The sequence below is a fragment of the Ruditapes philippinarum genome, unplaced genomic scaffold (genome assembly GCF_026571515.1).
Source record: "Ruditapes philippinarum isolate M1 unplaced genomic scaffold, ASM2657151v2 ctg6375_1_1_1_1, whole genome shotgun sequence".
Taxonomy (NCBI): Eukaryota; Metazoa; Mollusca; class Bivalvia; order Venerida; family Veneridae; genus Ruditapes; species Ruditapes philippinarum.
In genome coordinates this window covers 87,450-100,920 of record NW_026853607.1, presented here as the reverse complement: position 1 = coordinate 100,920, position 13,471 = coordinate 87,450, and the positions used below count along the sequence as shown (strand labels likewise).

Genomic DNA, 13,471 nt, shown 5'->3' with positions numbered 1-13,471 from the left:
TAGACTTGGTCATTAACTAATACTAGACTTTGATATAAACCAGTACTTGACTTACTCATTAACAAATACAGGAAATGGTCATTAACCTGTCCAAGGTTTGGTACTTAACCAGTCCTAGACATGGTCACTTACCAATACTATACTTTGTCATTAAACAGTCCTAGACGTGGTCATTAACCATTACTGGACTTGGCCAATATACTGGATTGGACTTGGTCATTAACAAGTCCTAGACTTGTCCATAAACAAATATTAGACTTGGTTATTCACCAGTCCTAGACTTGGTCATTAACAAATCCTATAATTGGTCATGAACCAGTCCTAGAAGTGGTCATTAACCAGTACTAGACTTAGTCATTAACCAATCCTAGACTAGTTCATTAACCAGTACTAGACTTTGACATTTACAAATAATAGACTTGGTCATTAACCAGTACTAGACTTTGATATTAACCAGTACTAGATTTGGTCATTAATCAGTTCTTGACTTGGTCATTAACCAGTCCTAGACTTGGTCATTAACTAATACTAGACTTTGATATAAACTAGTACTTGACTTACTCATTACCAAATACAGAAATTAGTCATTTACCAGTCCAAGATTTAGTACTTAACCAGTCTTAGACATGGTCAATTACCAATGCAGTACTTGATCATTAAACAGTCCTAGACGTGGTCATTAACCAGTCCTAGACTTGGTCATTAACCATTACTGGACTTGGTCAATATATTGTACTGGACTTGGTCATTAACCAGTCCTAGACTTGTCCATTAACTTATATTAGACTTGGTTATTAATCAGCTCAAGACTTGGTCATTAACAAGTACTTGACTAGGTCATTAAGCAGTCATAGACTTAGTCATTAACCAGTCCTAGACTTGGTCATTAACCTGAAGTACAATTGGTCATTAACAGTTCAAGACTTGGTCAGTAACAAGAAATTGACTTAGTCATAAACCAGTTTTTGACTTGGTCATTTGAAAGTCCTACAATTGGTTATTAACCAGTCCTAGACTAGTTTATTTACCAATACTAGACTTTGACATTAACAAGTAATATACTTGGTCATTAACCAGTACTAGACTGTGACATTAACAAGTACTAGACTTACTTATTAACCAGTACTAGACTGCGTCATTAACCAGTACTTGACTTGGGCATTGACAAGTCCTATACTTTGTCATTTCGCAGTACTAGACTTTGCCATTAACCATTCTTAGACTAGGTCATTAACCAGAGATTGACTTGGACATTTACAAGTAATGGACTTGGTCATAAACTAGTACTAGACCTTGATATAAACCAGTACTAGACTTACTCATTAACAAATACAGGACTTCGTCATTTGCAAGTCAAAGACTTGGTACTTAACCAGTCCTAGACATGGTCATTTACCAATACAAGTCGTGCTCATTAAACAGTCCTAGACTTGGTCAATAACCAGTACTAGACTTGGTCATTAACAAGTACTTGACTTGGTCATTAACCAGTACTAGACTAATCATTAACAAGTCCTAGACCAGGTCATTAACCAGAACCAGACTTGGTTATTATCCAATCTTAGACATGGTCATTATCCAGTACTAGACTTGATCATTAACCAGTTCTTTACTTGTCATTAACCAGTCCTAGACTTGTTCATTAACAAGTCCAAGACTTGGTAATTAACCAGTTCTGGACTTTGTCATAAACCAGTCCTAGACTACGTCATTAAGTAGTACTTGACTTGGTCATTAACCAGTCCTATACTTGGTCATTAACCAGAAATTGACTTGGTCATCAACCAGTTTTTGTGACTTAACAAGTAATAGACTTGGTCATCAACCAGTACTAGACTTTGATATTAACCAGTACTAGACTTGGTCATTAACCAGTTCTTGACTCGGTCATTAACCAGTCCTAGACTTGGTCATTAACTTATACTAGACTTTGATATTAACCAGTACTAGACTAACTCTTTAACAAATACAGGAGTAGGTCATTAACCGGTCCAAGATTTGGTACTTAACCAGTCCTAGACATTGCCATTTACCAATACTAGACTTGGTCATTATACAGTCCTAGACGTGGTCATTAAACTGTCCTAGACGTGGTCATTAACCAGTCCTAGACTTTGTCATTAAACAGTACTGGACTTGGTCAATATACTGTACTGGACTTGTCCATTAATCAATATTAGACTTGGTTATTAACCAGTTCAAGACTTGGTCATTAACAAGTACTTGACTGGGTCATTAAGCAGTCATATACTTAGTCATTAACCAGTCCTAGACTTGGACATTAACCAGAAGTACAATTGGTCATAAACCAGCCCTAGACTTGGTCATTGACCAGTAATAGACTTGGTTATTAGCCAGTCTTAGATTTGGTCATAAACAAGTGCTTGACTAAGTTATTAACAAGTACTAGACTTGTTTATAAACTAGTACTAGACTTCGATTATTACCAGTACATGTACTTGACTTACTCATGAATCAGTGCAAGTTTTGACCTTAAGCCAGTACTAAACTTGGTCATTAACAAATTCAGGACTTGGTCATAAACAAGTCAAAGACTTGGTCATTAACCAGTCCAAGACTTGGCCATCAACCAGTTCTAAATGTGACCATTAACCAATATTAGACTTGGTAATTAAGCAGTCCTAGATGTGGGCATTAACCAGTCCTACACCTAGTCATTAACCAGTCCAAGACTTGGTCATTAAGCAGAACTAGACTTGGTCATTAACCGGTCCTAGACTTGTTCATTAACAAATATTAAACTTGGCCATTAACTAGTACTTGACTAGGTCATTACCAAGTTTTGGACATAGTTATTAACCAGTAGTGTACCTTCATCATTAATCTGTTTTGGACTGGTTAATAACCAGGACTGGACATAATCATTTACCAGTTCTTGAGTTATTAATTTGGTAATTAACCAGACCACTACTAACTGTGCAATGCGAAGTATATGCATTAATTAATAAAAAGTTAACAAATACGTATTAAGATAAACGGATGAGTTATGAAAATATCATCCGACAATATGACTTATATGTATAATAGATAAAAATGTAAGCTTGCGATATAAACCGAAACCTGCATTCCAAAGATTAAACAATATCAACATGGCTAAATTAACTCAACCATTATCTTTTTGACTACCGCGACAAATTTTCTTTGTAGATGATGAAATATTTTGTTTATATTTTGTATTTAATAGTTTTTAGTGTTCTAGCATTTTCTGAAGTGCCAGAAAAGAAAGACAGGATTCGGAAGCAGGAATACATTATTCAAATACAGAAGAAATGGATCGATACAGTTACATTAGAGTCACCTAGATTTGGACTTAAATATGTTAGAAAGGTAAACAATCGTTGCTTGATGAACGTTATCAATCATTGTTTATTTATCATTATATAGCAAAAGTCACCTGCGAATGACTATGTTATGACAGGGTTTTCGTTAATGTCCGTAATTTATAACGATTTACGCTGTTTATATATTATTAAATTGTTTAATATTTCAGTGAGCTATTTCAACGTCACTTCCCAAAAATCTAAAGATGTTCTGTTAGCCAGTTATAATTTCGCAGTATGGCTTCAAAACGGCGCGTGACTTTGAATTTTGTAATGTTGCCAAGTTAGTGTGGGATCAAAATTTTACCGGTAAAAACATTAAAACAAATTAAAAATCATGATGGAGAAAAATAACCCCACAATTTACTACGCTCCTGCATATGTGCAGTATTACATGTAGACATTGTAATTCAATTTTACATGGGAACAGTCCAACAAAAATACGTCCGTTAAAACGTGCCAGATATGTAAAACGTAAATACACCGTACAGAAAATGTACCATTTAGCAGTATTGTTGAAGATAAGTGCTACAATGGTATCTTAAAAAATGTTTTTCATTTATCTTGCTTTTGTCGATATTCAACGATACGTTTAAAATTGAAAGGCAATTATTAATACTCTAACCGTTCTTTTGAAAAAATATAAAAATTAAAATTGACAAAAAAAAAAACAAAAAAAAAAACAAAAAAAAACAAAAAAAAAATGGTCAGATTCAAGTAAGTAGTTATAACCCGTAGGAAGTTTTAAACTTGGTATATAGCTATACACGCTCTCTTTGTATATTAATAATATAAAAAGACGTAACTGTTATTATGTAGTATTGATTGAAAACAAGCACTAGCTTCGGACGTTTGCACTGGGTTTAGACATATCGCTATGTGAGTGTTTAGATAAAGCCTTACCCTAAACGAGAGGCGTTTGTTGGGGTTTTAATCATCTGATTGATCTTGTGGGTGATAATTCTACCAGGAATTTACATTATCTTTAAAATCACGGTGTCAATCAAAGTCATGACGGGTATTACATGTAGCTGCGGTGAAAATGCATTTCAAATAAGGTCAAACGGACGTCATCGCATACACATAATTATTTAAGTAGATCGACAATAAAAACGTATGTTTTCTGCGTTAAAACAAACATAATTTCAATATCATATGTAAGTAATAGGATGTCATCTGAGTGGTTATCATCAGTTATTGTAAACACATGTGCTGAAGTTAAGCAAAAGGCAAACTGTAACTTGCAAATAGATGACAAAAAATGTAAATAGTTTGTTACATTCAAGCAGACAAAAGTTTTTATTAATTTAAGCTACATGCATCCAGATAAGTCAAAATATCAAAATAAAATCTAACTTGAGAATAATCTACTTAGGTGTAAGGAAATGTAAAAGTTTCAATATTCAAGTAATATTTTACATATAATGTCCGATTAATGACTAATTTTTTAATATTTACAACTATATTTCTACTGCGTTACTAACGCAGTAAAGACTATTTATGCATATATTGACCACTGTTTGGTAATTTACTTGGTTTGTAAGTGCCATTTATAATATATAAATTGCTTCCTTTTGGCTACTTCACAATAATACACATTCAACAACATTTTCAAAATTTTCATGAAAATTAGCATGAATTTGGAGGCGTGCTGCTTTAATACATTATACAAAATTGTAAGTAAGTATAATATGATTTTGAATCCATTGTAGCTTGTATCCAACATACTCTTGTTCGAAGGGAATATGTCACCCACAGAGGGCATCACAGTTGATATAAAGGCTTTCAAGGGCTTTTTCGTTGACAAGGTAACCTTTCATGTTTTTTGTTTAAATCAGTGTTTGGTATTTAGAAACATTTTGAGGTTATACAATCAGATTTATAATCATAGGAATTACTAGTATATATTACAGGTATGTCGTGACATGACAATGGTGGTCCCATATTTTCACCCGCATCTCACGTTAAATACTTAAAATATGCGAATAACAGTTTACAAATAACTTATGCGTGTGTAATATGTCATGACCTAAGTAAAATGGAAACGTTGGGACCTCCCTATGTAGGGCCTCATTTCATGTTCATGCGATCTGGACATTGCATGTTATTGAACCCTAGCCCGGCATTGCGTCGTTACTTTTTCACACATTTTCAAAAGTACATGCACGTGGTTTCTAGCACCGCGAACCTTCTTTTTTGCAATAGACTCATGTTTTGGCCACCGACGGACACGTTGAAACTTATAAATAAGTACGTTTTTTTACCTTTGTGAGCGCCGACGCAAACTATAAGTTCAAAATGACAATTGAAAGCCAATGCACGTAATTTCTGGGCACTTGGACGCGAATTATGCAATTACACACTTTAAATTTCACCCGAATATAGTCCAAACGATTGGATCGTCTATTCATGTGCAAGGGTTTCGGGATATGCAAGGTGCCAAGTTCAAGCTCTAAAGGCCAGCCGCTATACATATAAGGAATCTATAATAATTTATTCTACAGTAGAATACAAGAAAGTTTATGAGTTTATAAAAGACACATTTTTCATTTCAGATTTTAAACATTGAAAAAAGTGAAAAGGGAATCGTTAGATATCATACCGGAGGAAACCAAACCAGTGAACCAGCAAAAACAATGTTCAGCAGATGGATACTCCGACGCAAGAGATCTGCATTTGCAAGTATAATTCCATTATAGATAAGATCAGATAAGTGAAGGTAGATAACTGATTATTTTTCGCATTCGATAATGATAGTGAGTATCAATTCCATAATAATAAATTAGAATATAGATACGTTTATTTCATCATTTAAAGACGTTCTGGTTCGGGAGTAGTATTAAATCAAAGCAAACTTAATCCAAATCATCTGGTATTGAAATGTGCGGACTAAGAACATAAATAGTTACCACATCCTTTGGTTAAATGCTTTTGCATGTTTTTCTTTTTTTTTGTTATTCTTTAAGTTAGAGTAAATGCATTGAACACTAAATGCGAAAAAAACAAACGTTATTATAACTAAAACAGAACAAATCAAATAGAGTTTGAATATTTCGATTATTATTTTGACAAATGTATAGCTCTTGGATATTCCTGAACTAGATTTCGATAAAATGTAACAACTTAATAACACCGTAACAAGAAATGAGCTGTATGTCTCAAGACTAGTCAAAATATTTCATGTAAATCAGCCTTTAAGAAAAGTTTAAATAATTTAAAGAAATAATTAACATGTTATATGCCATTTAAAACTGATTTTGAAGTATTTATCACCATATGTTTTGCATATACTTAACTTTTCTAGAAATATCTTGTAGATTTCAAGTGAATGTTGTTGTGTGTGTGAATAATATTTTATTATTGCACTTCACGATATTTTACTTTTAAATACAGTTTCGAACATTAATGTAAATTTTCATGTAAACTTTAAAATTTAAAAGAGAAGTACATTGTATTGTGAAATGAACAACAAAAGTAATTGACACGCTGCAAACGGTAAATACAATCTAAGTAAATAACCAAAAAAGTCCCAAAAAATGCAAACATAGCCTTTAGTGCGTTAGTCACACAGTAGAAATATGGAAATAAATATTGCAAAATCAGTCATAAATAGCACATAACATAATTACTTGAGTCTTGAATCGTTTTAAATTTCTTAAAATATTATTTCATTTTTCTCAAATTTGATTTTCTTTATACATTTTGTCTCTTTTGGAAGCATGAAGCTTAAAACGTGTTGTCATAACATAGTATTTGCAGAAAGGCCAATGCTGGCCATACTATGGAATGGCTGTTCAAGAAGCCTGGTCACTTGGTTACACTGGACATGGCGTCAGCGTGGCAGTTGTTGATATTGGAGTAGAAGTGGATCATCCTGACTTAAAATCTAACATTGTAAGTTCTTAGAAGAATGATAGCACAAGTAATTTATACAATAGGAGAGTGTACATTTATCTGAGGGCATCATAGGACGAATTAATGAGCGTTAAAAATAACAGAAAAGCCGAATACTTAGCATTGTAATGTGTTCACTTGTTAAATTATAACACAAATTACTTAATCAATATATTGTTTTTTAATTACCTTCATCAGCGGAGAGCAACATGGATAATACAAAGCATTTACAAACTCTAAAGATAAATTTGCAACAATATATGTTGCATGTTTTTTCTTTGTCAAGGAAATTAAGTAAAAAAAAACATTTTATCTTTACAATCTAATCGAGAAATGGATCACATTAAATATGTTACTTAATTTGATAGCATACATAATTATATATACGAGTATATATATCATTTTCAGGCCAGTGATCTTTCATATAGTTTTGTTGACAAAAACCATAGCCATGTTTACCCTCCACGTTTTAGAGACTTCATCGAAACATCAGAAGCTACTAGGTAAGACGTTTTTACCTGTTATATTAACATTATTAAACATTTGTTAGTTTCTTAAACTTTGCGGTCCTTGAGGAGCTGAATGAAATAATAACCAAAGATAAAAAACAAACAAAAAGGACTGACAAACCAAACAAAAAAGGCTTTGAGACAGACCAACAGAGAGTGTTTGTTGAAAATAGTAGAAACCTTAAACAGAACTTATGAACTTATGATCGACAATTAACACTGTACAATATATGTAAAAATATCATTTTACACTCTTTTTCATAATTAACATGATTTATCAGCGATTCAAATTCAATCATGTGAACTTCGTAAAACAGCTCAATTCTCTTAAAATACTCTTTTTTTAATATGATGAGGTCCATTTAAAGTTACGTACATTAGGGTTTGTTTTGTATAATAAGTGTATATTGCATGAGCATCCCCAGTATCGTTAGACAGTGAGGTGATATAGATTATTTTGTTTGATATGCAAAGATGTAAAATGAATATTTTGTAGCCATGGCACAAAGGCTGCCGGACTAATTGCTGCTGTGTTTGGTAACAACAAATGTTCTTCTGGAGTAGCATTTCAGTCAAAAGTAGCAGGTTTACTTTTTTTACATTATTCAAGACATCTCTTTACTTGAATCAACACGTGCAAGAAACATTTAACTTATCTAAATTCCATTTTGGTGTTTTTGTATACAATGTTTTTACCATTGTGTAATTTATTGAATGATAAATTTTCGATATCTTCAATGATGCTTACAATTTTTACAGTATTGCCTTAAATGTTCCAGTATAGCAAAAATTTAACTTATCTTATATATCTTATATACGAATGTTTCTGGATTTTTTTAAACATCGAAATAAGAATTTCGACTAGTGTTTAGTTTAAACATATAAATTTTCGCTTGATTGTGAAACAAATAGTGAAAGCTTATATTAATCAATTTCGGGTCTGGCCGTCAAAGGTGACGTCTAAGGTTTCTTATAATGATTATAGGTACACTTACGCACTATTTCAATTTGATTTGTCGTAATAATCTAAACAAATATATTAAGATATTACCGGTAGAAACGTTCATTATGCATTAATCTTTCGCATTTTAAGATAATGTTCCCTTTTGATATTTTAGCTTTAAAAGTGTTCCATCCTGGCGAGAGTCCCGTTTCATGGATGATTCATGGATTTGCCTTATCAACAGAACATATTCCATCGGCTATTGCTTATAAAAGGGATGAAATAGATATATATTCATGCAGTTTCAATCTAGCTGGTAAATTTAGAAAGGCTTCACTAGACATGAAATCAGCTCTTAAAGAAGGCATTACAAAGGTAATATTATTTCGTTAATTGAAGTTGTGTTTTCCTAGTAAAGAATAATTTAGGCTGCAAAGTAAACAACACAAGTTGCTGAAAAATTAAAACTAAAACTTGTTGCTGTTCTCCTTCATTTAGATTGCCTTTTGGGCTTTATGTCTTTGAACTAAGGATACGAATGTAATACCTTGAGGGGCGTCCGTGTCCGAGTAGTAAAGGTAGTTGGATTCAGGCCATTTTTTTCATGCGAGGAAGTTATCCAGCTAGCTTACGGCATGTCGGCGGTTCTGCTAAGGTGTCCGTTCGTGGCTGAAATAATGCACAGAAAGGCTCCTGAGATTTTCCTCCAACAGTATAGCTGGAAAGTCACCATATGATCTATACTATTTTTGAATGAAAATGTAACATATTAAATTTGAATGCTCACAAGCTGTTTCTGAACTAGTTGATGAATGTAATTGATTTATGTCTTAGTACATTGTTCTCGTAAAAAAATCACAAATTATTATTTCTGTTAAAGGGTCGAAAAGGTAGAGGAAACATCTTTGTGTTTTCTGCAGGAAATAGACAAGGTCATATACATGATTGTAACATAGAAACTCTGGCTAGCAGCATATACACTGTCACCATCTCAAGTGTTGGCAAGAACGGATCAAAGACCCTTATATACCATTCCATGTGCCTCTACCTTGGCATCCACTTACGGGGAGTTTTAAAACTCTAAACGGACATGGGAAACTAGTAAGCTATGTACATGTATATATAGAAATATTAGAAGTACGCAAAAAACAAATTTTTCAGTATCATCCCTTGGTAACATTTCAATACATATTTGAGAAAAATACACACAAGAATAACATTAAGTATATAACTGTTCGCTTTGATATTGACCTCAATTACATTGATACATCACAAATGAAAGTGAAAAGGGGCAAGTATGTAATCATAAGAAGAATTCTTGCTGTCAGTGCATTATATAGATTATTTGATTCAATTATTGGAGACGTTTTTGTCTAATGAAATGTATTTCGTAAACCTAAGCTTAATGTAGCCCAGTCACAACTTTTTGGTCCTTTCCATCAGTTTGATTATGAATAATAAGTTGGACGTTCCAATAGAATGTAGCCCCGATAAGGTCATTAAGGTACCATGATTGTTGTTTTCCTTTGCTTAACACAGGAGACTACAACGCATGACAACAAGTGTGATGATTTTAGGGGAACGTCTGCTTCAACTGCTTTAGCTTCTGGTATAATTGCTTTAACTCTACAGGCAAAGTGAGTATGAAAACCATGGAACGCTCGACTGTTGTAATGACATTCACGTTTTGAGCTTTTGTCTATTTTTAAGTGGTCATTTTAAACTAAACAAAATGAAAGCAGTTTCATAGTTTCGTAAAAAGATATAAAATTATTACACCTCAATCATTTGTAGCTATCCCAAAGCGTACACAAGTGTGACTCTTTGTTAGATTTATCATATAAAGTTATATGTTATCTAGAATTCAATATGGCATTTATAATTGATGAAAATATCAATATATCTAAGACATTTCTGTGCAAGGTAAAATATGAATATTACTAAATCACCTTGGTATATAACAACACTTTTTCAGTCCTAACATTACATGGAGAGATTTACAACACATTATTGTATTGTCAGCCTCACATGAAAGACTAGAAAACACCGGACAACTTCAGAAAAATGCCGCTGGGCTACAGTGTAAGTTATAGTGACACATTAAAGTAAACTATAAATGTAACTGTATCATGTTGAAATATATAGGCTACAATCTTTAATCGAACAAGAACTAAATGGCATCCAATTTTTTTTTCCTGAAACTACCATGTTTTATCTCAAAAATCTTATTCTATTAAAGAAAGATGTAGATCAACAGACATTTAACTAAGAAATTATTGAAAAAATGCAAACAAGGCACTAAACACAGGTAGAATATCTTCAAAGTAAAAGAAAATGATCATAAAACCCAATCATTCATTACAAGCCTTAAATTTTTAGGCAAATTAATTTTTTTTTTAAATAAATAATTTTCATACAGTCATTAACTTTATATTTTCAGTTGATTCTTTCTTTGGATTTGGATTAATGAATGCTGCAAAAATGACACTTATGGCAAGAAATTGGACAAATGTACCACCACAAAAACAGAAGACAGTCAAAGAAGCGCAATTGCAGATACGGTCAGTAAATTCAAAGTTTACGAAAACTGTGTTTGATGCTACAACAAAGATTGTAAAATACATAGATTTTGCAGAGTGACCTAAGAAATATTACTTAAGCTGGTACTAAAAGGCGTGCGAGATTTTGCACAATCCGTAACCTTTCATAAACAGACGAAATCAAGTCGAGTCTGCAAGCGTTATCTTAAAGTTATTGATTTTATTGTTCTCGAAAGAGTATGTTTCATGAAACATATGTGAATTTGACGGCGAATAGTAATTTTTGAAAGCTAAGATAAAATTAACACTTTAATTTAAACCCTAATGTATTACTTCATTGGTCATCTTATTTCGTTTTTTTATGCAAACTGGTGTTAATGAAGTGTTGGAATAATACCAGTTAGTCATGAGTGAATTGCTTGACAAACATAAATTTTGAAAGTATTCTAAAAGTGTTTTCTTGCCTTCTGAATATTTTATTTTGTTACCCCCGCCGATGCTTAGCTGCGTAGTATACTTATAATGATAATGTTATTCTGTATTATGTCATAATTTACTTATTTATTTACAGGTTGCCTCGTGAAAATGTTATACGCACTTACCTACAAGTTGACCCATGTGCTGTCAATAAAGACTGTATAAACAATTTAGAACATGTGCAAATAAGTCTAAGCTATACAAAACAGCATGACGACTTACTTGACATTGATCTTTGTTCACCACACCGGACTTGTTCTCAGCTACTTAGTCGCAAAGAAAATGTGAATCGTAAAAAAAACTTACGAGGATGGAGAATATGGAATTTTACGTCAGTTCATTTTTGGGGTGAAAACCCTGCAGGAAACTGGACACTTGTTGTCAATATAAGCCATGCCATAAATCAAAGTATGTATTCCTCTGTGGAGTTCATATCTTTTCTAGATGTGTTTCCTTCTTTTACATAAAACTTGTTGAAATTGTAACTACGCAATATCTTGAAGAGAAGATTTTATCATTCACCGGTCTATTCATATTCATTGTTCTTTTCAATAATAATCAATCTGACTAAAGTTCAAATCTACATATTACTTCCATGTAGATCTGATGACGACCGTATATGTTTCGCCTTTTTTTAAGTATTGGATTTCCCGAGAAAGCTATGTTTAGCCATGCAATCAGTGCGATTTTTACAGGTAGGTATAATTATAAGAAGAAGTATCAAAATACAGTTATCCGTGGAAGTTAAACAATTTGTTGATTTTTGTTTAAAAAAATTTTTGAATTAATTTTTAACAAATTAACTTGAAATAATAGACTAAATTATAATGGGCAAGATTGTATCGACAGTTTACCTGTCGGCTATATGGACAACGTCATGGTTGTTCTCGAAATCCCGAAAAGTACCTACTAAGTATTGGTATTCTAAGGGTAAAAATTAGAAACCGCTTCACTTCAAAATAATGAAAGCTCGCCAATAATTGGTTGTTTGAAAGACTACGAGAAAATGCCTTTTCGGTGAATGTTAGGTCCTTATTTGTAGCGTTATTTAGGGGCTGATTTTAATAATAATAATAATATAATAATAATAATAATAATAATAATAATAATAATAATAATAGTAATAATTATAATAAAAAGTTGAAAAATTTTATAGAGTAAAACATCAACATTTTATGGAAAGAATTTTGCTTTTCAAGTGTGATATTAAAACCAACATCGTATTCTTTTTCAGAACAACTAGAGGTGAAGAATTTAGCATTAACACTTTTTGGAACTGCCAGTCAACCGTTTAAATCGTTTTATAATGTAACTGAAAAGAATATAAATGATAAGACTGATTTCAGTGACAGTAATTATGATCATGACGAGGATTTAATAGATGACGAGGAAGAGATCGTAGTAACTGTGAATGAAAGCTACATATCTTATTCTACTCGTATCATAATTGTCTTATCTATATGTGCTATTGCTCTGTGCGCTATTGCAATTTTCCATTTTTAAAAAATAGGCGCCATCAGGCTTAGATTTATTAAGAAACTTGTTGACGTTTAATACATGGGTTAATCTCAAAAGAGCATGGTTTTGCATTCAATGTAGAAATTAATGTAGTATTTTAATGTAGGATTTAATGAAGAATTTGAATGTAGAATTCGTTACAAAGACTACCAGAAACAATTATTTTTCTTAATTCTAACATAGAATGTCTCTTTTTTATCAACACACATGTATATTACATACGTCAACAGAATAAAATGTTTTGTAACA

General features: G+C 32.3%; 2 protein-coding genes across 2 annotated transcripts; both read left to right on the top strand.

The window, feature by feature from the left end:
* Positions 1-3,102: 3,102 nt before the first annotated feature.
* Positions 3,103-9,703, top strand: LOC132737336 (neuroendocrine convertase 2-like). Its single transcript, XM_060724603.1, has 7 exons — positions 3,103-3,348; positions 5,054-5,149; positions 5,897-7,235; positions 7,644-7,738; positions 8,241-8,329; positions 8,863-9,062; positions 9,608-9,703. Exons 3-7 carry the CDS (start codon positions 7,128-7,130, stop codon positions 9,641-9,643), a joined length of 528 nt encoding a protein of 175 aa, XP_060580586.1. The 5' UTR covers positions 3,103-3,348; positions 5,054-5,149; positions 5,897-7,127; the 3' UTR covers positions 9,644-9,703.
* A 493-nt stretch (positions 9,704-10,196) lies between these two features.
* LOC132737328 (neuroendocrine convertase 1-like) lies at positions 10,197-13,471 on the top strand. The gene is made up of 5 exons (XM_060724594.1): positions 10,197-10,324; positions 10,663-10,769; positions 11,128-11,248; positions 11,799-12,112; positions 12,939-13,471. Exons 1-5 carry the CDS (start codon positions 10,197-10,199, stop codon positions 13,205-13,207), a joined length of 939 nt encoding a protein of 312 aa, XP_060580577.1. The 3' UTR covers positions 13,208-13,471.